This window comes from Gobius niger (assembly GCF_951799975.1).
Source record: "Gobius niger genome assembly, chromosome: 1".
Lineage (NCBI taxonomy): Eukaryota > Metazoa > Chordata > Actinopteri > Gobiiformes > Gobiidae > Gobius > Gobius niger.
This window is the reverse complement of record NC_136852.1, coordinates 3,122,160-3,147,420: the sequence shown is the minus strand read 5'-3', so window position 1 is coordinate 3,147,420 and position 25,261 is coordinate 3,122,160. Positions and strand designations below refer to the sequence as shown.

The 25,261-nt window shown below is 41.4% G+C and overlaps 1 protein-coding gene across 2 annotated transcripts in view; it reads left to right on the top strand.

Annotated features, from left to right (window-relative positions):
- The first annotated feature begins 2,989 nt into the window (after positions 1–2,989).
- Positions 2,990–25,261, top strand: part of LOC306976505 (aldehyde dehydrogenase family 3 member A2-like) — a 41,273-nt gene continuing 19,001 nt past the window's right edge. The window contains exons 1-11 of one of the 2 annotated variants that reach the window (XM_079574443.1): positions 2,990–3,124; positions 4,476–4,643; positions 6,500–6,731; positions 9,434–9,519; positions 9,595–9,803; positions 9,870–9,987; positions 14,355–14,496; positions 14,558–14,724; positions 14,862–14,961; positions 16,605–16,843; positions 21,515–21,628. In XM_079574443.1, coding sequence (XP_079430569.1) covers positions 3,122–3,124; positions 4,476–4,643; positions 6,500–6,731; positions 9,434–9,519; positions 9,595–9,803; positions 9,870–9,987; positions 14,355–14,496; positions 14,558–14,724; positions 14,862–14,961; positions 16,605–16,843; positions 21,515–21,538 — 1,488 coding nt within the window. In that variant the 5' untranslated portion in view covers positions 2,990–3,121 and the 3' untranslated portion in view covers positions 21,539–21,628. Of the gene's footprint in view, positions 3,125–4,475; positions 4,644–6,499; positions 6,732–9,433; positions 9,520–9,594; positions 9,804–9,869; positions 9,988–14,354; positions 14,497–14,557; positions 14,725–14,861; positions 14,962–16,604; positions 16,844–21,514; positions 21,629–25,261 lie in introns of those variants that run through there. The other variant, XM_079574442.1, reaches the window with a different exon arrangement.

Below are 25,261 nucleotides of genomic sequence, written 5' to 3'. Positions count from 1 at the left end.
CTTTTTTGTTGAGTTTTTGTCATTTTTGTCGCTTTTTGGTTGTGTTTACATCCTCATTTTCTTCTCGTTTTTTATTCCATGTTTTGTAGAAGCTTTTAGATTTGGAGAATTTGAAGAAAACATGTTCAGGTGGGAGTTAAGAGGTTAAAAAACGGAGAACTCGAGGAGTCTTAACCTCTTGACCCTCGATCAAGTGCATTTTCTGTCTGATCTTCATATCAAATCTAGCAGGTTACAGCCTATAGGCCAGAGGAACGCCTTAACTGAAAGCTAAGACCTGAACTTTTAGAACTGGGGTCTAAAAAACTTGGAGGAAAAAATGTTCATCTCAGTCTCATGTCATTTCTCAGAAGTGGGATTTCTACATGGACTTTAGTGTTCATGCTTGATCTGTTTCTTCTATATTATTTGTTCTCCGCAGTGTCACAGGTTTAGTTCCCAAATCACGCTGGGCCTTAGGGTCATTTCTCAACCAAAAACGTCCCGAGTGGCCGATTATCTTCTCCCATCCAAGTACAGACCAGGCCCTTCCTGCTGAGCTTCTGAGGTCTGACGGGATCGCCATAAACAATCTACCTCATACTCACCCCCAATGTGCTTTGCTCCAAGATGACGAGTTTTTGTTTTTATAAATATTGTTTTTATATAGACTTTTTTTTTTTTTTAATCATTAGGCCTCGAATAATTGTTTTTGTTTTCTGTGTAGTTTTGGTGTATACAGCATTGTGTGTTCTTGACTACTAAAGCATATTTTTTCTGTTGATTGTACTCAGAGCTGTTGTAGTAAATTAGAATAAAATGACCTTTAAAATCTATTTGACTATGTCTGTGTGTTCATTTTACTTGAATAAACTAAACATTAGCCTCATCATAGCACTTTTGATTAATGCCACTTGGAGAGTAATACTTTTTAGTGCATCAATTTGAAATGGTATGCATACGGATTAGACATTTTTGTGATGTTTATAGTTTCACTTCCTTATTGGACACTGACAGGAAGTGACATAGATAGAGGACAACTTTTTATATCGTTGCCGTGCTGACCATGTTAAGTCAATGGGAAATGAATCAAACTGCTATGGAACTTTACCTCTATCCATGTCACTTCCTGTCAACTGCTTGAGTTACTGAACATACTTATTTATCAGGCCCACTAGCCAAAAATGCTGAACCTACTGCTATAAAAGAAATATTTAGCGGAGATAAATGCTAACGGCGCAGCAGCTACGCTAACCCCGGAAGTAGTGACTTTAATAAATATTACTTTTTAAGCAGTAGGTGCGGCCTTTTTGGCTAATGAGTCTGAGAAATAAGTAGGTTCAGTCACTCTCTGTTGAGTTTCAGAAATTTTGAAGAGTGTTTTATGTTTTTTAATGCGTTTTTTCCATGGATCTATTATAAACTGGATAAGGCATGCTGTCCCAGCTCCTATCTCTTTACATAGGGGTGCTCAGTGGCGCATGAAACCAGTTTCGTCCGCCATTGCGGCCCAAAGTACCCGTATGACGCGTCACCTGTATCTATGCTCCCTACGGCCCAAGTGGGTGAAAGCAGCGTGAGCGCGCACGGCTGCCGACGAAGCTTCAGAGCGGAGCGGACGCCATTACGCAAAAAGTCAAATCTCTTAATATCATCGTTCTTTAAACACAAAATGTTTTTTTAAGGCCATTTCAGGCGAATAAGCTGCCATGCTACGATGACTTTGGGGGTTAGTTTGTAAGTGCGGGGCTTAAAAAGCTAGTTTAGTCCGCTCTTGGAACAACCGGGCGCTTAGCGGCCCTTCGGACGTACGTAGCCGCGCTCATGAACTTCCGCTCGGTCACTTTTCTGGGAAGTTTCGTAAGTGCTGGAAGTCTTGATATTGTGATAGAATTGATAAAAATCGAGTTGTTACTTCACTGTATTTGCTAGTATAACATCACAACTAGAATTGTTTGGCTGAAATACAAAGAATGAGCACTGCAAAAGTGTTTTATATTACATTTTCATTGGTAAAATGTGATAAATTGTTTTTTACATAGCATTTATCTGTACTGTACTGTACTGTACTGTTCTGGATCCAGGACAGATGCAGAAATCATGCATTTTTTTGTGTTTCATTCTACTTACACAAATAATGGTGTAAGTACATAAGTACATTAAATGCTGCTAGTATTTTTTTAATTAATAAAACAGTTACAGGTTATTAGTGCCATTATTTAATTTTCAGAAATGAGTTTAATAACATGTAGACTAGTTGTTTCTTATTAACCATAATCCAATGCTATAAACACATGCTATATTCATCATACATTTCGTATTTAGTTTTTGGCTAAACTTACTTGAGATGTTCGTTATTTCGCGTTTATCCTTGTTTTTAGTCCAGTTCATTTGTTTTGCTCAGACTTCAGCCGCTAAATCACACGAGGGAGAACTCTGCTCGTTCATGAATCGTCACGCACACGCTCGCGCACGTCTGCGGCCCTGGTGACGTCACGTCATTAGAACACTTTTAAAAATGTATTTTTGATGCTTTACAATTTTTTTACGAAGAAAAAAAGTCCATGTCCTAAAAATAGTAATTTTAAAGAAATATATTTGCCTCAGTCTGAAACTCCAGATGCCCTGTGGACCATTTTACAGGCTGCTCCTTTTACATGAGTGTCTATGACAAAAAGGGCTTTTTGGGCTGCTGGCTGCAATATCACGGCCTGCCACTAGCACGTACTCATTTCAGATTGAAGGGGGCGGACCCCCCCACTGGTTTTTTCTCGCATATTTGTCTACTGGTACCCGGAAGCGGACGTCGTGACGTCACACTTAACAAACGTATCCATGTCACTTTCTGTCAGCGGGTTAAAAAATAAAATAAAACAAAGTTGTGCTTATGCTGACAAAACGATACATTACTTATTTCTTTATTTTCTCATTAATATATTATTATTGTATGGGAGGGTCACGGGTTTCATTCTTCTCTCTGATTGGCCAGTTTTCTTGACTGACTCGCTCATGGACCAATAGACGTTGCGCTTCTTGTTTGCAGCTGCCACTATGAAAACTTTTCTTTTGTAAAAACACAGTATTAATAAAAGACGGAGCGAGGAAAAGTATTCTTTCGCACATACGGACGGTCAAACCTTTCATGGTGAGCCATAGGTTTGCATTTCGTCTCGGTGTTGTTAGCGCGTTGTTTGTAAACTGTCGGGCAGAGTTGATGCTAAAGCTAGCACCGCCTTTAGCAAAACAAACCTGAAGTGATTTCTGCTCAGTTCAGTCTTGATGCAGATAAACACGCCTTTGTGCGAACGAAACATTTCAAGGGCAGTGTCGACAGTTCTAGTGTTACGTGTAGATTTTGCGTTAGCTGTATACCGTTTATTAAAGCTGCATTTGGTAAACAACAGCCTTTGCTTTGAACCACAATGGCGCATTGCAGTTTTAACTTTATAGGTTTTAGCAGAATATGAAAAATGCCAGTACTGTTATAACTGTTTTATTATCTCCCTCATTTATAACCAAGAACCCCCTGTGCAAATCTCCTCAATATAACAGCAGCTCTAGGTATTTGTCATAATAAACATCTCAAAACAGATATTTGGTCCCAGGGCCCAGTGAGGGCTGGAGTTTGCCTGTTTTGCCTTTGCCTCAGTTGCTTCCCTCAGGATTCTTTGGTTCTTTCCACTTAGAAACATGTACAGGAGAGTTCCCATTCACCTCAGAGGCAAAGACTCCTGACATTTCTTTTCTGACAAAGTCTGGCTAAAAATATGGACCATATTTTGAGTTTATCTCGTCTAAAGCAAGGAATATTGTGGTTCACTGTTGTTTATTAAACAATAGGCCTGGGAATATGTATAATATATATATATAAATTCTTCCTCATCCTCCCCGGGCGGTCTCTTTTTTCCTCCAAGCTCGGGTCCTCTACCGTCGGCCTGGGTATCTTTTTTCTGGACTGAGAGTCTGGTGTATTTCCTGGGATCTGCTGGAGCCACTCCTCCAGTTTGGGGGTCACTGCCCCGAGTGGCTCCACTGATGCTTCACCCTCCAGGTTTTCTCCAGCTCTTCTCTGAGCCCCTGGTGTTTCTCTAGTTTCTCGTGTTCCTTTTTCCCGATGTTGAAGTCTTGGTATTGCTATGTCGACCACGACGGCTCCTCTGCTCTTTGTCACCACCACAATGTCCGGTTGGTTCATTACCATTCTGTCCGTCTGTATCTGGAAGTCCCACAGGATCTTGGCTCGGTCATTCTCGTCCACCTTTGGAGGTGTTTCCCACTTTGACCTTGGGGTTTCCAGCCCATACTCTGCACAGATGTTCCTGTACACTATACCAGCCACTTGGTTATGGAACTATATATGCAATATATATTATTTCAGTGGATGCATAAATCACAAACCAAACACTCATTGCAATGCATGCCAAAAAAGTCACAATTAGGTATTTTTTACAAAATCGTGTACCAATATTTTGTAATGTTTTCTCTTCACTTTGCAGGGGGAGATGTCCCGGGAGGAGCTGGTGGTGCAGAGGGCTCGAAAGGCCTTCCAAACGGGCAAAACCAAACCTCTGGAGTTCAGGAAGCAGCAGCTGCAGAACCTGCTGAGGTTTGTGACGGAGCGGAGGAAGGAGATCGCAGACTCTGTGAAGAAGGACCTGGGGAAGGTGAGACGAGAGCAGATTTAAACTCCTCCAAATGAAACACACAGAGCAGGGACAAAGAGTGTCACGACGAGAACGAAATACCGCCACAAGAAATCCAAATAAAGAGACAGTCAGTCACTCTCAGAGGCGGCAATGGTGATTCTTTGTTGGAAACCTTATATTTTATACATTACTGTAGATGTGAAGTTGTCAATCACGGCTTCTATTTCATCGTGTAGTTGTGGAATGTGGGGGGAAAAGAGGAACATATGGGGAAAAATGTGTAAAAAAAAAGGACATTTATCTTAATGAGCGACAAACTGATGTAAATTCAGATGTTTGTAGCAAATTTCTGCATATTTCTTTTTTTTTTAATCAAGAATATTTGTATTTTTTTTGTAATTTTAACATATTAAAAAAGATGTAAACATATGTACATGTGTTTGGTACAAAAATGGTATATTAAAAACAAAATCCGGCCAAAACAAAACAAAAAATAAAAAAATAAATAAAAATAAAACCCTCACCATTACTGCCAAAACAGTGACGTCACACCAAGACCTATTTTAACAAATGAAGGCACTGTAAAGTACAAATAAAATATCACAGAGCTGGAAATGCAAGTAAGAGTGGGCCCCAAGTATCCTCAAAGGCACCAAGCGTTTGTTTTAGCGAACATCTTATCTTTTCCAATTTTAAACGTGACATGACATCTTGCAGCCACTGTGCGTGTGACGGAGGGGAGGCCTCCTTCCATTTAAGTAAAATGGCCCGGCGTGCCAAAAGCAAAGACTAGAGACTGTCTTTTGTTGGCGCTGAGATGTGTTTGATTTTCAAACCCCCCCCAAAAAGGCTAATACGGGATTTGGTTCGAGCCTAAAGCTCAGTAGTTTAGATAATTTGCTGAAAATGTTCCCCCAAAAGTTGCTTAAGTGCGAACAAGACCTGAACATGTGGCTGAGGGAGGCCTCCGTCCGTTTACATCTGGTGCACAGTGGGCTGATCTCAGGGTACATTGAAGACAGTCTGGACTTGGAAATATGTGCCCTGTGCACAATTTTAAAGAGGAATCGTGGACTAGTTTGAGCGCACCAGCCCAAGCATCTTCGGTCATGCTGACGCCCAAATCCTCCTCCCAAGCTTTTTTAAATTTGTCCATCAAGGGGCTTTTAAGTTCAAGCACAGTATTATAACCTTATTATAACCTAGAAATTAGCCCTTTGGTTGGCTTTAAAGACAGAATTTGGTCAAGTGCAGCTGTTAGGGAAAGGAAATGTCTAATCTGAAGATAACGGAAAAAATCAGATTGTAAAAGGTTAAATTTCTCTCTCAATTCTGAAAAAGATGCATCCTGATGCCATCTCTGATAGTCAGTGTCCATTGTAGAAGGTTTAAAAAGTTGATTTAACATAGGACTCCAAAGCGAAAATCCGCCAAGGCCAAACTGTTTCCTAAATTGACCCCAGATTTTCAGAGTATGTTTAACCAAAGGGTTATTAAATTGACTAATGGAGGGTAAAGATAGCCAGAAGAGAAGAGCTGTTTACTCCAATGCAACCCAGTCAGGACGCGCTCAGGCTGTTCGTAATAGAAGGACCAATGAACTAGACATGTCAGATGGGCTGCCCAATAATAAAGCTGAAAGTTTGGCAAAGTAAGACCACCGGTAGATAAAATATAGTGAATTCTGAAATATGAGCTGCTAAACAAACACTTGCATTTCACAACATGTTAATAGATCCCTAAACCACAAAGTTAGCTGCTTTTATACACACGGTAATTCGACGCACAGTGACAGGATATTGTGTTTGAGGAGGACATTTTCTGCTCCATATCCCTGAAGTGTTTCCTCACAGCCCTGACCCTGTCCTCCTCAGAGCGAGCGCGGCACGGAGCTGTTCGAGACTCTGGGCTGTGAGGGGGAGATCCGCCTGGCCCTGCAGCACCTGTCGGACTGGGCCGCCCCTCGTCCCGTGGAGAAGACCCTCATGACCCTCCCGGACCAGGCCTACGTCCAGCCGCAGCCGCTGGGCCTCGTGCTCATCATCGGAGCCTGGAACTACCCCTGGGCCGTGACGCTGCAGCCGCTGGTCGGGGCCATCGCGGCAGGTACCAGCACAGTTTACATGAATGTTTTACCTCTTACCCTCTTACCACCCGCCTAAACCGAATGCATTCTGTCCTCTTTGGCTATAGGCCTGTGTAACACCTCATTTGAAAGCTAAGACCCACAAAACTGATCTTTTTCCTCGCGTTGTTGCTGTGTTGTGTCACCTTTTTATGTTTTTTTTTTGTCACATTTTTGTTGAGTTTTTGTCACTTTTTGGTTGAGTTTTTGTCACATCTTTGTTGAATTTTTGTCACTTTTTGGTTGAATTCTTGTCAATTTTTGGTTGAGTTTTTGTCAATTTTTGGTTGAGTTTTTGTTGAATTTTTGTTGAATTTTTGTCACTTTTTAGTTGAATTTTTGTCACTTTTTGGTTGAGTTTTTGTCACATTTTTGTCACTTTTTGGTTGAATTTTTGTCACATTTTTTGTTGAATTTTTGTCACTTTTTGGTTGAGTTTTTGTCACATTTTCGTCACTTTTTTGTTGAATTTTTGTCACATTTTTTGTTGAATTTTTGTCACTTTTTGGTAGAATTTTTGTCACATTTTTGTTGAATTTTTGTCACATTTTTGTTGAATTTTTGTCACATTTTTGTTGAATTTTTGTCACTTTTTGGTTGAGTTTTTGTCACTTTTTGTTGAGTTTTTGTCACTTTTATGTTGCGTTTTTGTCACTTTTTTTGTTGATTTTTTTGTCACATTTTTGTTGCGTTTACATCCTTGTTTTCTTCTCATTTTTTGTGGCTGTTTTGGTGCTTCTTTCCCCAAGAAGCTTTTTGATTTGGGTAAAGCCAAACTGGAGAAAATGTGCTCGGTTCAGGTGGGGGTTAAGGGGTTAAACCTCACCTGAACCGAGCACATTATCACATTATCTACGGTTTGGCTTTACCCAGATCTGAAGGTTTCTTGAAAAAAGGGGTGGTAAAATGTGTGCAGCAGCCATCTTTAACGGCTGACAACCTTTGTAACTTTATTGACAATGTGACTCTACAAATCACTCTGTGGAGCAGCTGGTTTTGCTTGTTCTGTCAGTGGTGGAGAGGAGCCACATGAGGGCGCTAGAGTCATGTTTATAAGACTCACAAAAGGCAAGGTGGGTTAATTTGTAGAGCGCAATTCATACACAAGGCAGTTCAAAGTGCTTCACAGTGGCCCAATATGAAAGCAGATCAATAAAACATCAATATATAAATGAATTAATTACAGTGAAAGGCAAGAGTGCGGATAAAATACTTTCAGTGTCATATTCACGGGTAAAAGGAACTGTTTTCAGCCTGGATTTGAACATTGTCAGAGGTGAGGCCTGTCTCACATCCTCATGAAGACTGTTCCAGATTTTAGCTTTAGCCTCAGCGTGTTTAGTCCTGACTCTGGGAACCACCAGGAGACCCCTCCCTGAGATGGCTGTAACATGTCAGAGATGTTTTAACCTCTTAACTCCCACCTGAACGGACCCATTTTCTCCAGTTTGGCTTTACCCTAATCAAAAAGCTTCTTGGGAAAAAAGCACCAAAACAGCCACAGAAAATGAGAAGAAAACAAGGATGTAAACGCAACAAAAAAATGACAAAAATTCAACAAAAAGTGACAAAAATTCAACAAAAATGTGACAAAAACTCAACAAAAAGTGACAAAAATTCAACAAAAAAATGACAAAAATTCAACCAAAAAATGACCAAAAATTCTACAAAAATGTGACAAAAACTCAACAAAAAGTGACAAAAAATCAACAAAAAAATGACCAAAAATTCGACAAAAATGTGACAAAAATTCAACAAAAAATGACAAAAAATAAACTAAAAAATGACAAAAATTCAACAAAAAAATGACAAAAATTCAACAAAAAGTGACAAAAATTCAACAAAAAAAATGAAAAAAAATCTATAAAATGTGACAAAAATTCAACAAAAAATGACCAAAAATCAACAAAAAATGACCAAAAATCAACCAAAAAATTACAAAAACTCAACAAAAGTGCCCAAATAAAAATAAAAAAAACACAAAAAAAGGTGACACAACAACAACGCGAAGACAAAGATCAGTTTTGTGGGTCTTAGCTTTCAAATGAGGGACTATATAGTAGCCAAAGAGGACAGAATGCATTTGGTTTAGGCGAGTGGTAAGAGGTTAAATTCTATTCTCTGAGTGACAGGAAGCCAGTGCAGAGACCGGAGCGCTGGACTAATATGGTCGTATTTCCTGGTTCTGGATAAGTCTCTCGAAGTCTGGTTTTGACACTATTCCTCTGATCTTAGTCATATTTTTCAGATGGTAAAAAGCTGCTCATGTTGTTGATTTGATGTGGATGTTTAAGTTTAGGTCTGAGTCCTTAGATCACCATGATTTCGAACATGATTTTTCGGTTTTAGAGCGAACCGGATAGGGTTTAATCTCTGTGGTGGTTATGGGTAAAACACAGTGCACTTCTTTCCAAATTATTCCCATAATGAAGCTTTATATAATGCTAAATAGCGTGCTGTGGGCTATTATAGGTCTATCGGCTGCAGCAATAACCTGGAGAAAAGTTGAGAAACTGCCCACGTGCTTCTACAAACTCACTTTGTTTGTTTCATAACTCAACAACCTTCCACTTGAGCTGAACCACCGACTTGTCTTTGAGATCAGCCTAAAACCCCAACCTCTCGGGCTGAAATACGCTCCCTGAAAGCCCCTGATCACCACTTCCATAACCTTTGTTTTCAGGAAATGCCGCCATAATCAAGCCGTCGGAGGTGAGCTCTCACTCGGCTAAAGCCATGGAGGAGCTGCTGCCCCAGTACCTCGACACGGTCAGCTCCTCAGTCTCTCCGCTCCTCCCTCTCCTCCTCCCGGGTCAGTCCTGGTTTAACCTCCTCTCTCTGCAGGACCTGTACCCGGTGGTGTCCGGGGGCGTGAGCGAGACCCAGGAGCTGCTGAGACAGAGGTTTGACCACGTCTTCTACACGGGCAGCAGCTCCGTGGGGCGGCTGGTGATGGAGGCGGCGGCCGCTCACCTCACCCCCGTCACGCTGGAGCTGGGCGGGAAGAGCCCCTGCTACGTCCACCCGGACTGCAACATCCGGGTGGCGGCCAGGTACGGGACCAGTCAGGTTTGGGCACGGGTGAAGTCTGCTGGATGAGCTGAAATGTGCCGCTTCAGGAGGATCACGTGGGGGAAGTTTGTGAACTGCGGTCAGACCTGCATCGCCCCGGACTACGTGCTGTGTGAGCCCAGTGTGGAGAGCCGCCTGCTGGAGGAGGTCCGGGAGTGCATCAAGGTCAGTCTGTTTACTTCAAACTAATATATGTTTAAGCTCAAGAGCGTAAAACTCCACAGACCTAGCTTAAAACTTAACAGCACGAAGAGTTTGATCGAGTTGTAATGTCTTAAGGCGAGACACGGCAGGTGAAAGTATTGATTTTTCACGCAGTGGTCGAAGTGGAGATTTTTATCTATTTTCCTCCCTTTACATCTTAGTTTTCATGTCAGATATAAAAATGACAAAACTCACCCGCATGATGTTTATTTCATGATGTTTTGTCTGTGAGGTGGGGGCAACCCGGAAGTAGAAACGCCGTCTTTCCCGCGGTTATTCATTCATAAATATTGACAGATTTTACATCCACGTGTCCTGCTAAGGGGCCCCGTGATGACGCTTTCACCCAAATATGGTGTTTTTCCTCCTACGAGACGCTGGAGCGGAAAAGTGGAAGAACGGGCCGAGCATGAGCACTCGCTACAAAACTTCAGGGCTGGTTTTCTCTGAATGAGAGAAGCCGCACTCGGGCAGAGCCTGAGCCCTTATAGAAGCTCCCACAGACTCCAAACTTTACAGTCTGAGACCTAACAATGTTTTGAAGGTTTTGTCAGAGGGATTTTTTAATATCTAATTCCTAGCCTGATTTATTCAGCTTTGAAACCAAAAAAACAGGCGGCATTTGAGTTTTTACAGATTTTTTCACTGATGATTAGTTTATTAAAAAACTAAACAAAATATCCAAAATCCCCTCTGAAAAAATCTTAGTCACTAATATGTCAATAAAATAAAACCATAAAATTTAATCTGGCTCAATTCACTATTTTGATTTCGTTGCCCAAAATATAGGCAATTTTGGCCATTTTAATGCTCAAAATGCCTTATTTTTATGTGAAAACATAAAATGACAGAAAAAGTGCAATACATTTTTTCCTCATATTTATATCTGTGATGTTCTCTACATTTACTTTTTTTCCCTATTCACCTGCCGTGTCTCGCCTTAACTATGTCAAAAAAAGAGAGGAGCCAGAGTTTCATTGGAGACTTCGACAGGGCGTCCGCGGGGTCTTAAAAAGTCTAAAATTCAAGAATCCAAATTTAAGGCCTTAAAAAGTCTAAAATTTGGCCTATTTGGTCTTAAATCCAGGGTAAACTGGTCTTAAAAAGTAACGTTCAACGACCCAATTATTACAATTTAGTTTCAAAGTCGACAAATAAATGCAGAGAAGCAGTGATGAGGAGCCGCTCATGGTCCGAGAGGCGAAGCGACGCTGACGCCACAAACAACGTAAACTCCGCGATAGTCGAGTGAGGCAGAAGGACTCGCCTTCAGAGCTTTATCTGCCCAAAAAAAACACTGAAGTCAGCAGAGTTTAGGATCCAAAACATGACCGAGGTGTCGCTGATGGATCTGTAATGCTGCTGTCGGTGGAAAGATACGTCCAATATGAAACAACGTGGAGATAATCCTTCGCTGTAAATATCCAACTCAAGGTAATGAACGGCATCATTCACAATAAAGTTTGTCCAAATGTTGGGAAACACAAAGTGAACGCTCCTCTGCTCAGGGACAGAAGGAAAGAGAAAGTCCTGTTACTTTAGAAACACGTTTCTCAGTTTGTTCATCAAAACATCTGACAAACAAGTTTAGAAAACAGAAAACCTAGACTAGATTCTGCCCTAATAATAATATAGTTAAAATAATTATGATGATTAATTAGTTGTAAAGTTGACAGTTTTTTAGTTCTTTGTAAACGAGTGGAAAAGCTGCTTTTATTTTTAGACACAGTGAATGTTTACCAGCTCAAGTATTACACTGGAAAAAATGAAATCTTATCTTAGACAAAAATGACTTAAAAGTGCTTGAAATAAGACTTTTAATGCTGCTTTTGATACGGTTTTGACTCGTCTTGAAACAAGATTGCCAATGGAACTAGACAGATTTTTCTTGTCTTTGACCATTTTGTCTAATTTCAGGTTTTTTTGTCTTATTTTAAGCAAATTAATGCTTGTTCTATTGGCAATCTTATTTCAAGACGAGTCGAAACCTAGTCAAAATCAGCATCAAAAGTCTTATTTCAAGTACAAATCAAGCTATTTTTCTAAGATAAGATGGCATTTTTTCCAGTGTACAAAGCATTTTAAATACACAAACTAAATATCTGTTGTTTTCTTTCATTCAGTCGATAATTGTGAGTAATTATTCAATCTCAATATTCTTATTATGGGATAAGGTTGTTCTTACATTTGTTCTTACATTTGTACATCCCACTGTGAAATCAGAAACAACAGTTTGACACTTGGATTTTTGTGACAGTGATTTTTCTTTATATATTGCGTGTTCAAAAACAGGTCTTATTTTTGAGATTTTGTGGTCTTAAAAAGGTCTTAAAAAGTCTTAAATTTTACTTGTCCAGCTCTGCAGATACCCTGCTTCGATTTGAAACAGGTATTTTCCTCTCATTCTGATCAGAAGAACTCCTACCTCAGTTGAGGGAAGACGAGGGGCTGGATCCGTGCAACAGCAGGATCAGGGTTGCCAGATTCTTAAAAATTTAGGCTCACACACTGTCCCATTTATTACATTGCACACACACATGACATGACGACATAGGCCTCACCTAAGAGATGAACTCCACCTCCTCGTTTGCTGAAGTTATTGAGAGCCCAACAAAATAGCTTTTGTAGGTTTGAAACGCAGACTTCGCCCTCCATTCTTCAGACACTGATGTTTGGATCAGCTCATTAAGGGCTGCAGTAATCAATCAATTGCTGGATTTGCTTTTCATCAGATTTACTTTGGAGAACACACTCACATGAGGTGTTAGAATGAGTAAGAATAATTAGCTAAGCTGTAATAAAGAGGCGGGAAAATTACCAACAATCAAATGCCCCGGCTGCAGCTGAAGCAGGAGGATAATGCGATAGTGGAACTGTGAAACTGATCCAGGGACAGTCTCTCCTTCTGGCAGCAGATGTTACACCTACGAGAATAAGCCAAATGCCCATTTCGGGTCGCCCGTTGCATTATGGGTAATGGAATTTATTTCGGCTAACAGTATTGATAGTTTGCGTAAAGCAACAAAGAAAGCTCTGATTTGGACCGTTTTAACCGCTGGAAAGTTGATGATATAAAGTGCTTTTGTCGTCGCCGTGGAGCTTGTTACGATGTTAGCATAAAGTCTATTTTTTACAACCTCGGCTGCGAACGGAGATAATCAGAAACTGAAAGAACTGAACGGCCGTTCATATGTAGAGCTGCTGTCAAAGTGACGACCAGCCCTTGTTCACATAGTTGGAAAAACTATGTGAGAAAAACATTTCTGACCCTCGAAAGCGACTGTTGGACAAAGTGCAGGGTCTGAAACTGTGGCCTCATGTCACCGACATTCATTACATCTAAACTGGAATGAGAAATAAACACGTAGATTTTTTTTTGTCAACAAGGAGGTGGACAGTATACGAAATCTTTTTTTATTATTATTATTGTGACCTGATGGTGAACAACAACATGGCTAATCGATCACTAATTTGACACCGTTTTGAAACTTTTCCCTGCGATTTCAAGACTAATTTAAATGATTTAAAAAGTGGCGGTGTCTGGACAGGCTGATCCCAGGTGCTGTTGCCCCCCTGTCCGCTATGACCGCTCCTGCCTACAGAGCCGCCGTCCTGACTTTTCCCTCGTGTTCAAGATATTGACAACATAAATATTTGCAAGAAATGTCACTTGAGACTTACAGTCTTTAAACAAATGCCCGTAAGCCTTACTATTCACGGTTATGGCTCAATACACTTCAGTGTTCACGCTCCGCTACCTGAATTCGCTCACACATTTCAATGGCTGAGTGGTTTGTTTGGTAGCAGAAATTAGGAGCCTGATTGACCCACACATGCGCAGTCGAAATGGGCATTCGGCTTATTCAAAGGCTCAGTCTGACTCCAGATCAGAGCGAAAGCAAAGCGCTGCTGAGAGCGGTCACTGCATTTAACCAGACTTTATCTGGCGCCGTGAAATTATCCTACATTTAGGGCTTTTTGAGTTATTGATTGTACATCGTACAGGGGTTAAAATTATCGTACAAATACGATCGTTATCGTGCGTCTGGCAACCCTGAGCAGGATCCACTGGGAAAGTGGCCAGACGCGCCAAGGTGAAGAGTTCCCTGACCGGCTGTTTCTGCAGTTCACTTCGCATTTCCCCACGCCTCTGAGCAGGACACCACTCCTGTGTCTGCCATTGTATACCTGCTTTACCTCTGAGAATAGTTACTCAAAGGAGACAGTCTTAAAATGAATAGTATACCACTTGTTGAATGTGTTTAGTTTAAACAGTTTAAAAGCAGGTGCGGTGCTTCTGTCTGACGGCTGAGTTGTTTTTGTGGCAGGAGTTTTACACAGAAAACCCCAAAGGTTTCGAGGACTACGGGCGGATCATAAACCAGAGGCACTTCCGGCGGATCGTGGGGCTGATGGAGGGCAGCACCGTGGCTCTGGGAGGAGACTGCGACGAGGCCGACTGCTACATCGGTAAGAAACATCCATTACGTAATCTGCAAGAGAGTTTATAAACCCTCCTGTTCGCCTGCAGGGCCGACCGTGCTGAAGGACGTCTCCGCCGACTCGAAGGTCATGAAGGAGGAGATCTTCGGGCCCCTGCTCCCGATCATCAGCGTCAGCGGGGTGGACCAGGCCATTCAGTTCATCAGCGACCGGGAGAAGCCGCTGGTCATTTACGTCTTCACCGAGGACAAGAAGGTGGGTCGATCAGGTCGATGTTCAGAGAGTCATCCGATCACTCCCATCTCTATGTGGACATTCTTTCCAAAAATGTGTCTCTCCCACTGAGGTGTGCGATCCAGTAACTCTTGTGTTTGACGTGTTTGTGGTGACAGATCATACAGAGGATGATCACAGAGACGTCCAGTGGAGCTCTTCTGGCCAACGACTGCCTGGTTCACTTCACTGTGTCCACTCTGCCTTTCGGGGGCGTCGGTGAGTTCACTACAGGAAGAGGAACTCCTTTAATGTTTAACCTCTTGACTCCCACCTGAACCGAGAGGATCTTTTTCCTCACGGCATCAGATTTTTTTTTCCATCATTTTTTTGTTGGGTATTCAACTCATTTTTGTAACTTTTTTTGTCATTTTTTTGTCATTTTTTGGTCACATTTTTGTCGTTTTTTGGTCATTTTTTTGTCACATTTTATCATTTTTTAAAAAAAAATTTATCACATTTTTGTCACATTTTTGTCATTTTTTTTGGTCATTTTTTTGTCACATTTTTGTCATTTTTTTGGTATTTTTTTGTCATATTTTGTCACATTTTTGTCATTTTTTTATCACATTTTTGTCATTTTTTTGTCACATTTTTGTCATTTTTTTGTCAATTTTTTTATCACATTTTTGTGATTTTTTGGTCACATTTTTGTCATTTTTTTGTCACATTTTTGTGAGCTCTTCTGGCCAACGACTGCCTGGTTCACTTCACTGTGTCCACTCTGCCTTCGGCGTCGGTGAGTTCACTACAGGAAGAGGAACTCCTTTAATGTTTAACCTCTTAACTCCCACCTGAAATGAGCACATTTTCTCCAGTTTGGCTCTACCCCAGTCCAAAAGCTTCTGGAAAAAAGCGGTGGAAATAGCAACAAAACTGAGACGAAAACAATGATGGAAATGTGACAAAAAAGTGAGAAAACATTGATGAAAAAGTGGCAAAAAAATTGACGAAAAAATGACAAAAAAGTGACGAAAAATTGATGAAAAAAGTGACAAAAATGTCACAAAAATGTGATAAAAAATGTAAATTTTTTATCACATTTTTGTCACATTTTTTGTCACATTTCCATCATTGTTTTCGTCTCAGTTTTGTTGCTATTTTCACAGCTTTTTCCCTGAAGCTTTTGGACTGGGGTAAAGCCAAATTGGAGAAAATGTGCTCAGTTCAGGTGCTTCTTAAAACATGCACAGTTATAAACCTGGCCCTCTGTGTGCGTAATACACACTCTTTTCTTCAAAGTTTCCCGTTGTGTCCAATTGGGCCTGACCGGTATTTGGTTGTTTTACACTATCGGCTGATATCACGGCCCACTAAAGTACTTTGTGTCCACAGGTCACAGTTGTAAAGTACTTTGTGTCCACAGGTCACAGTTGTAAAGTACTTTGTGTCCACAGGTCACAGTTGTAAAGTACTTTGTGTCCACAGGTCTCAGTTGTAAAGTACTTTGTGTCCACAGGTCACAGTTGTAAAGTACTTTGTGTCCACAGGTCTCAGTTGTAAAGTACTTTGTGTCCACAGGTCACAGTTGTAAAGTACTTTGTGTCCACAGGTCTCAGTTGTAAAGTACTTTGTGTCCACAGGTCACAGTTGTAAAGTACTTTGTGTCCACTGGTCACAGTTGTAAAGTACTTTGTGTCCACAGGTCTCAGTTGTAAAGTACTTTGTGTCCACAGGTCACAGTTGTAAAGTACTTTGTGTCCACAGGTCTCAGTTGTAAAGTACTTTGTGTCCACAGGTCACAGTTGTAAAGTACTTTGTGTCCACAGGTCTCAGTTGTAAAGTACTTTATGTCCACAGGTCTCAGTTGTAAAGTACTTTGTGTCCACAGGTCTCAGTTGTAAAGTACTTTATGTTCACAGGTCACAGTGGGATGGGCAGCTACAAGGGGAAGCACACGTTCGACCAGCTGAGCCACCTGCGCTCCTGCCTCATAAAGAGCCTGTCCCTGGAGCCCGTGAACAGCGTGCGTTACCCGCCTCACACCCAGAGGAAGATGAGCTGGGCGCGGCTGCTGATTCTCAAGCAGATCGACCTGAAGAAGCTGCGCAGACTCACCATGATCACCGCGCTCATGGGGCTGGCCGCCTTCATCGTGCAGGTAACAGGCCTTCACCGGGACAGACTGAGACATACGGGCTCAGCCATTTGGAGCAGTTTCTAATCCACAGCCATTTATAATCACTTATTATAAATATGTGTTATAATTGCCTCAAGTGGAGGAGTTCAAGTATCTCGGGGTCTTGTTCACGAGTGAGGGACGGATGGAGCGTGAGATCGACAGACGGATCGGTGCGGCGTCAGCAGTGATGCGGTCGCTGTATCGGTCTGTCGTGGTGAAGAGGGAGCTGAGTCGGGGCAAAGCTCTCGATTTACCGATCGATCTACGTTCCCGCCCTCACCTATGGTCATGAGATTTGGGTAATGACCGAAAGGACGAGATCGTGAATGCAAGCGGCCGAAATGAGTTTCCTTCGCAGGGTGGCTGGGCGCACCCTTCGAGATCGGGTGAGGAGCTCAGTTACCCGGGAGGAGCTCGGAGTAGAGTCGCTGCTCCTTCACGTTGAAAGGAGCCAGCTGAGGTGGCTCGGGCATCTGTTCCGGATGCCTCCTGGTCGCCTCCCGCGGGAGGTGTTCCAGGCATGTCCTAGTGGGACAAGGCCTCGTGGAAGACCCAGGACACGCTGGTGGGACTATGTCTCCGAGCTGGCCTGGTGTCGCCTCGGGGTCAGAACATCTGGAGGAGGTGTGTGTGGATCGGGATCGGATAAAGCAGAAGAAAATGGATGGATGAATATTATAGATATGAAAGGTCTGAATGGACCACGGCTTTAATTCCATCCGAAAAAGTGCTTGAAAGTTTCCTAAAACTAGTGGCAAGATGCAAAGGAGCAGCAATGAGACGTAATGAGCAGCAATGAGACGTAATGAGTTCTTCATTGAAAATCTTTTGTAAATTTTTTGACTCTGGTAAATGTAAAACCCTTAGATGGACAGACAGGCAGGACGCAATGGATCAGTTTTAGTGAGTTTATTTTCTCCAGTCTTTGTTCGTTTACGTTTCTTTTTGCCTTCAGAGCAAGAAGCGTAGTTTCTTTTTATTTCTTTTTGCCTTTAGGGCATGAGACATGGTTTTATCTCTGAAACAGAGGAGATGGAACAATTAGAAATCACATTAAGTCCAATATGAGTTAACAAAGCAACAGAAATAAGGTCTGGTCAAAACATAGTAAAACTAGTTGAGACATGGATAAACAGACATAAGGTTAACAAAAGGAACATGAACTTACAGGACGCATGCTCAGCATGAAGGCAGTGAAATGACAGAACAATGGAGTGCAGGGTCATATATAGGTGGATGATTGCTGATCATCAGCAGGTGGTGGAGGGCGGAGTGAACAGGGAAGGTGTGCTTGATTTATCCACCATCTATGTGGATGTTCAGGGACTCCTTGGATGATGGGAATTTCTCACATCTTTAGTCTGAATGAACAGGACTGACGTGGCTCATCCCCTCGTGCTCCCTCCCTCCCGCCTGTTCAGAGCTGGAGCTCACGGGACATATCGTGAAAACAGGAGACAATGTGCGCCATAAAAGCAAAATACTGATTTATGAAAATGTGCCTTATGTATATAGTGGGGAAAAAAAGTATTTGGTCAGTTTCACATAGACATTGGATTTTGGCCAAATACTTTTTTTCCCCACTGTATGTCCAAAACCGACTGTAAAGAAGATTTGGAGGGCGAGAGTGCAGCTGATGGATTTCACCGAGAGCCTCTTGGTTTTGTGAACGCTGCTGTTAGACAGAGGAGAACCAGCCGCCTTTAACCTCTTAACTCCCGCCTGAACCGAGAGCATTTTCTCCAGTTCAGCTTTACCCAAATCCTGTAGGGCCAGTGTAACGCCTCATTTGAAAGCTAAGATCTACAAAACTCATCTAAATGGATCTTTTTCCTCACGTCATCAGATTTTTTTTCCATCATTTTTTGGGGGGTTTTCTCATTTTTGTAACTTTTTTGTACATTTTTTGTCAAATAGTAAATTTTTTGTCCCTTTTGTCACATTTGTCCTTTTGTTGTCAAATTTTTGTCAACTTTTTGTCAAATTTTTATCACATTTTTGCCACTTTTTCAGTTTTTCATCAGTTTTTTGTCAATTTTTTGTCAGTTTTTGTAAAAAATATCAGTTTTTGTCACATTTTTGCCACTTTTTCCATCATTTTTTTGTCATTTTTTTGTCATTTTTTGTGACATTTTTGCCACTTTTTCATAATATTTTTGTCAGTTTTTTGACAATTTTATGTTTTTTTGCTTTTTTGTCTCATCTTCATCATTGTTTTTGTCTCAGTTTTGTCGCTATTTTCTCACCCTTTTTCCAGCAGCTTTTGGGGGGTTTTCAACTCATTATTGTAACTTTTTTGTGATTTTTTTTTGTCAAATAGTACATTTTTTGTCCCTTTTGTCACATTTGTCCTTTTGTTGTCAAATTTTTGTCAATTTATTGTCAAATTTTTATCACATTTTTGCCACTTTTTCATCAGTTTTTCATCAGTTTTTTGTCAATTTTTGTCATTTTTTGTCACATTTTTATCACATTTTTGCCACTTTTTCCATCATTTTTTTGTCATATTTTTTATTTTATTTTTGTCAATTTTTGTCACATTTTTGTCAGTTTTTTGACAATTTGATGTTACTTTTTTGTCACATCTTCATCATTGTTTTTGTCTCAGTTCTGTCGCTATTTTCTCACAGCTTTTTTCCAGCAGCTTTTGGACTGGGGGTAAAGCCAAACTGGAGAAAATGTGCTCGGTTCAGGTCGGAGTTAAGGGGTTAAACGATCCACATGACAAAATTATTCACGACTTTCAGCTCCTTCATGGTTAAAATAAAAAACTCAGTCCCCTCTTGACCACATGAACAGGAGCTCTTTGGACTCGCCGTCTCCGCCATGTTTGTTTTACAATTAACGGCGCAAGAAATGGGAAGTTGGATATAACCTGAAACAGCGTAAACATGTCGTCATATCCCGGTCTCTGAGAATCCAGGTTTATCATTACTGGGAATCTGTGTTTATGTGATCAAAGACAAGTCCGGAACAAAAGAACTCCCGGGACACTGGAGCATGTGAGCACACTGAGACGAAGGCGTGTGAGAGTAAAGTATAAGGTCAGAAAAGCTGAATATTATCTCTGCGATTATGAGGAAACATCTGTCTGCGTTCGGGACAATGCCGCTCTTCTGTCCCGTTCATTCATTTCCCGCGGTCCCAGCGCCCACCGCCGCCCCGCCTCAACAACGGCTTTGTCCCCGCTCCACAATGCGCGCCGTTGTCCCCGCGCGAGCCCCCGAGCATTACCCAGCATGCACCGCGGCCCGAGCCCCCGAACATTACCCAGCGTGCCCGGCGTGCCCGCACAAACGCACCCTTTGTGCTCGCTCACCTTTGTTGACGTCCACGCGCCGCACGAGACGATGACACGAGAGCAGAGCGTCACTGTGCTCTCGGGCAAGACACTTCCATCGGTCAGCCCTGGGACAGCTGTGGCGATTAGGGCTGCTCAGTGTGACTCCAAATCCTTGTAATCAAAATATGAGGAGGTGCAAAAGTGTGTGACAAAAGTAGCCAGTTCTCAAATCTACTACTTCTCCTAAAAGCAGAGCATTTAAATTTAGTTTCTCTCAATCCTTTGCTGCAAAAAGACAAAAGTTAACAGAAATAGATATAGATTTGTACTAAGACCCAAGCAATGTGGACTTTTGGGGTTGGATACTGAAAAGAAGGGAGTTGGAAAGGCCAAGAACTGGTCCTGTCACAAAAAATATGAAGCTCCATATATTGAGGCAGGAAAATATCGCGATAAACAATATTATTATTATAGTGAACCACTTGATGCCACTGAAACCAACTTTGTAGCTCTGTGATGAACAGAAGTGAAACAAATGACCATCAAAAACTTCTGGACATTTCATATATATTATTGTGTTTCTTTTCTTTTTTTAGTCCGAGGGGTGTGGTGTTGCGTAGGGCTGAGATATATTGTTATCGTATTGATATTGAGATATGAACATTCAAAACATTGAAGGAACAGGCCACCGTTTTTCCATACTGAGATATGTTCTTACCTTAGCTTTGACGAGTTCTTTAGGACCTGTCTGATCTTCCCCCGTGCCTTCAGTCACGTAAACACAGCGCAGACGGCGTTAGCATTTAGCCTCTCCCTCTCTCCTCTATAGCTCCAAAACAGGTCAAGATAGAAGCTACCAAGCTCTTCCACGTTTTCCCTATTTAAATATGGTTACGTGAAGTGTTCCACTACAAAGTTTAATTACACAAAATTAAACAATGTGGATTTTCTAAGCGGATAAAAGGGGGGACTATATTGTAAGGCGTAATAATACCAGGAGTAGTTCGAAATCCGCGCAGTAATCTTCACTTTACTGTGCGGATGCCAAACTACTCCTGTTGAGGCTAACTTAAACCTGCACTTCCTGAATCAAACCGTGAAAGTCGGAGGTCGCTGTTGCCTAAATGTGTTTCCGGACTCGGCTCCACATCACGACTGTTCACTTGAGTTAATTAGAAGCTCGTCTCAGTCAGAGTTCATAGCGGGACAGAGCTGAAACGTGAACAGTGCGGACACTCCGACTTCCCCATTCGCGCTGGAATGAGGAAGTCAGAGGCTGGACTTTCCTCTCGATTTGCTGATGTTGAAGGTTCTATTTCTATCATCTAAAAATAATATATCTAAATAAAGTGTTCTTTGTTTTGCAGAGACTCGTGATGAAATCCGGCTGAAGGAAACTTCTCTGACGCCTGTACAGAAGAAATCACTGCATACTAAACCCAAATGACCCGTACTGTTTTAAGTGTTAGGCCTAAACAAATTCCAGTATTGATCAGGTTAATGTTTGCTGTCGATCATTGTTACAAACCTTTCCACTCGCCGTCATTTATGGATTTACTGCCCGTCATAAACATTTTTCCACAGACATCAACGAACTGGTCTGATATCGAGTAATGCTGTTACTGGTGTGATGTTTATCATTTTGTACATTTTTACTGAGGGAAAAGAGTTTATGAAAAATATTGTAAGATAAAAATAAAGGGCAGTCGCTGTAAAAAAGTGTGAAAATGATCATAAATATGGAATGAATGCCATTTCGATTTTGATTTTTTTACTCTGAACAAACAATCTGTGTTATAAACTCTTTCACACATTCACTTGGAGGAAACCTAAGCAGACACGGCCCCGTCCAGGTGGGAATCGAACCCAGGACCCTCTAACTGTGGACTTCCAGCTAAAGGAGTGAGTTTGCGCCGCCGTCTGCCTGCGTGACAAAAAGCAACAGAGGTAAGATTTTGCTGAAACATGTAAGTAAGTAAATATTTTTGCTTTTACACTGCAAAAAGTAAAAGTAAAAACAAGGAAAAAGGAATATTTTTCTCATCATAAAACAAGAAAGAAACACTAAATTTAAGCAAATAAATAGCTAGAATTTAGCAAAATGTCCTCAGAAAATGGAATAATTTAAGGAAAACATTCTTGTTTAGTGAAAAATTGTGGGATATTTTACTTAAATGTTGCTTGATTTAAGTAAAATGTTCTAAATTATGCAAATTTTTGAGCAAAATGTTCTTAATAAATACTTTAAGGAAAGTATTGCCTGCGCCCGGAGACCCATGTCCATGATGTGGAGCCAGGCTGATAATCAGAATCACCTGCTGGAGGATTCACCTATTGTACATGTTTTAGTGGTAGACACGGGGAGAACATGCTCCACACAGAAAGGCCCCGTCCTGGTGGGAATCGAACCCAGGACCTTCGAGCTGTGAAGCTGAGGCTCTAACCGCTGTGCCACCGAGCCGCCCACTTTAAAGAATGGAATGTATTATCGATCTGTGAGAATCAGTTCTTACATTAAGAGTTGTTGTGATCTTATTTTATCTTTGTCTAAAGCTGAGGAAGATTCAAAAAGTTTTTCTTTCCTGTTACAAGAAATATTCGCATGTTTTTTAGGCAAGGCAAGGCTAAGCAAGACATTATTACTTTTTAGGGATAAAAGAAGAACTTATTTATTAAAGTAAGATATTTTTTTCTTGCTTAGAATCCACTTTTTGCAGTGATACATGAAGTAAAAACATCTCATTGTACTGGACATTACAGCAGTTTAAATTTACAAAACGTGCGCCATATTCACTGTAATGATAATGTAATAATTAAAAACATAATCATTTCAACAGAAAAGAGCAGATGTGGCCGATATATCGTCGACTACAAGATAATATCAAAGTGCTGTTTGGAAGATCCCCTCCTGGAGCCGCCACCTTAACATGGTGGAAGGATTGGAAGGGTCTCCCAGGGCAAACAGGTCCTATAGGTGACGGGCCCTGGTCGTATTGGTGACGGGTCAGACAGAGAGCGGGTCAGAAGCCCCTCATGAGAGACAGGCCTGAGAACCACGAGGCCGTCCTTCTGTGGACCCACCACCTGCAGGAGGCGCCATAAGGGGCTGGTGCAATGTGATTTGTGATCCACGACCTGGAAACGGACAAGTGGAAGAAAATGGAGGTCGACATCTGCACATGGCGGCCATCTTGCCACAGGGAGCTCGCTCACTCGTAACGTGTTTTATGGTACATGTACTTTTCGTGCTCAATTTTTGACCGATTTTCAAACAGTTTGGTTTGTTATAAACGTCAGAGATGTAGTTATGACACTGCATACATATGAATAAAAAAGAATATAGCCATGTTGATGACGTTTGTAAGAAACCAAACCGTTTGTAAATCCATCAAGATGTCAGCGAGATAAGAGGATTTGTGTTCGTACCTGACTTCAGACGCCACAGAGCTCGACAGAAAGTTTCCCTGTGGCAAAATGGCAGGTAATGAGTCCGCCTTAAAGGGGGGGTATTATGCAAAATGGACTTTTTCAAGCTTTACATCATGTTATTATGTCATTCCCTCATTAAAAACATGCCTGAAGTGTTGCCTTGGCACATTCACATATTTTTGAGTAATCTGTAAAAACTCTGATGGCGGCCATTTTAGGGATAGGTTTGCCTGAGTCCTCCTAGGAACGCCCCCACCTCCTGGAGACGCCTCCGAGCTTTCGTCACCAGCCGAGTAACCAACCACTGCTCCTCAGCAGAACCCCCTCCCCACTGATGCCACAGACAGCGTGTGGAGGGGGCGTGTCGGAAAGGCTCAGAGGTTCTTAAAGAGACAGAGGCCTATTTCAAGACATTCACTACAGCCATTTTGAGAGAGACATTTTATACAAGGCAGTTATTCTAATTTACTGCATTTACAGACCAACAGAAGGTTTGCTCATCATTGTAGTGTGATATAGACTGGTGCTATGTGGCTGAAAAAAGCATAATACCCCCTCTTTAAGACATCTAGCCTTTATTATGATATCTATGGGATGGAAGATATGCACATTTACAATATCAAGTTCATCTCCAAGAAATGTGGAAAACTGTGGAATAAAAGTGCGAGGGAAGGTAAAAAAATGTCTGCCCTTTTGTCGTCTGTTCAAGAGAAGTTTCTTTTCAGCGACAAAGCCATGTAAATGAAGATGTTTGCGGCACATTTTTGCTTCAAGAAAGTCCACAGAAATATTGAGATGTACATTTTTGTCATTATCGCCCAGTCCTAGAACAGAGTGAACAGGATCCACAATAATAATGGAAGCGGCAGCATCTGGTATTGAAACAGTTCTAACACTCTTTTCCTCTGCAGTGTTGTAACGCTCAGGTGAGGAGGGTTATCCGGACTTATCAGTGACAGAGCTGTGATAAATTGCGGGTCATAAATGTTTTGACCTGGATGAGTCAGACGCAGCTGAACCGAGCGAGCAGGAGCCGAGGACCGGGCTGTATGTTTCCTAAAGAATGTCAGAACATGGTAAGTTCGAACGAGTTATTCAGAAGTGTGTCGTGTTTTACTGTTCGACCAGGATTTAACGGTGAAGAAAACCCGGAGTGACTGAGGACAAACGCTGGACTAAACCCGGACTTTACCCAGACTAAAGTACTGCTACATTTGGACCTAAAGCAGAACAGAAGGACAGTCTATAAATCAGGTTCCTTCAAAGGCCTGGATAGATTCTCAAAATGCACTCAAAAATGGACCTAACAATATTTCTAAGCTTTTTTTAATAAATAATTCTACTCTGATTTATTGAGCTTTAGAACCACAAAATGTTTTAAATTTTAACCCTCGCCTTAACCAAGTGTATTTTCTCCAGTTCGGCTTTACCCAAATCTAAAAATTTACCGCCTATAGGCCACGAATGCAATACTTTGTGCTGCAATACCAAGTATCTATACTTTTTCAAGTACCGCAATACTTTCAATATTTTATCACACACTCCTTTGTTTTCCTCCATCAGCTCTACATTTTGTGTTAATGCACTTTTTGATCTTAACACTTCAATAACTGTCAAATGGCTTTGGGTTTATAAACTTAACCAATAGACACGTTTTTTTATACATTTTAGGTAAATATATTACA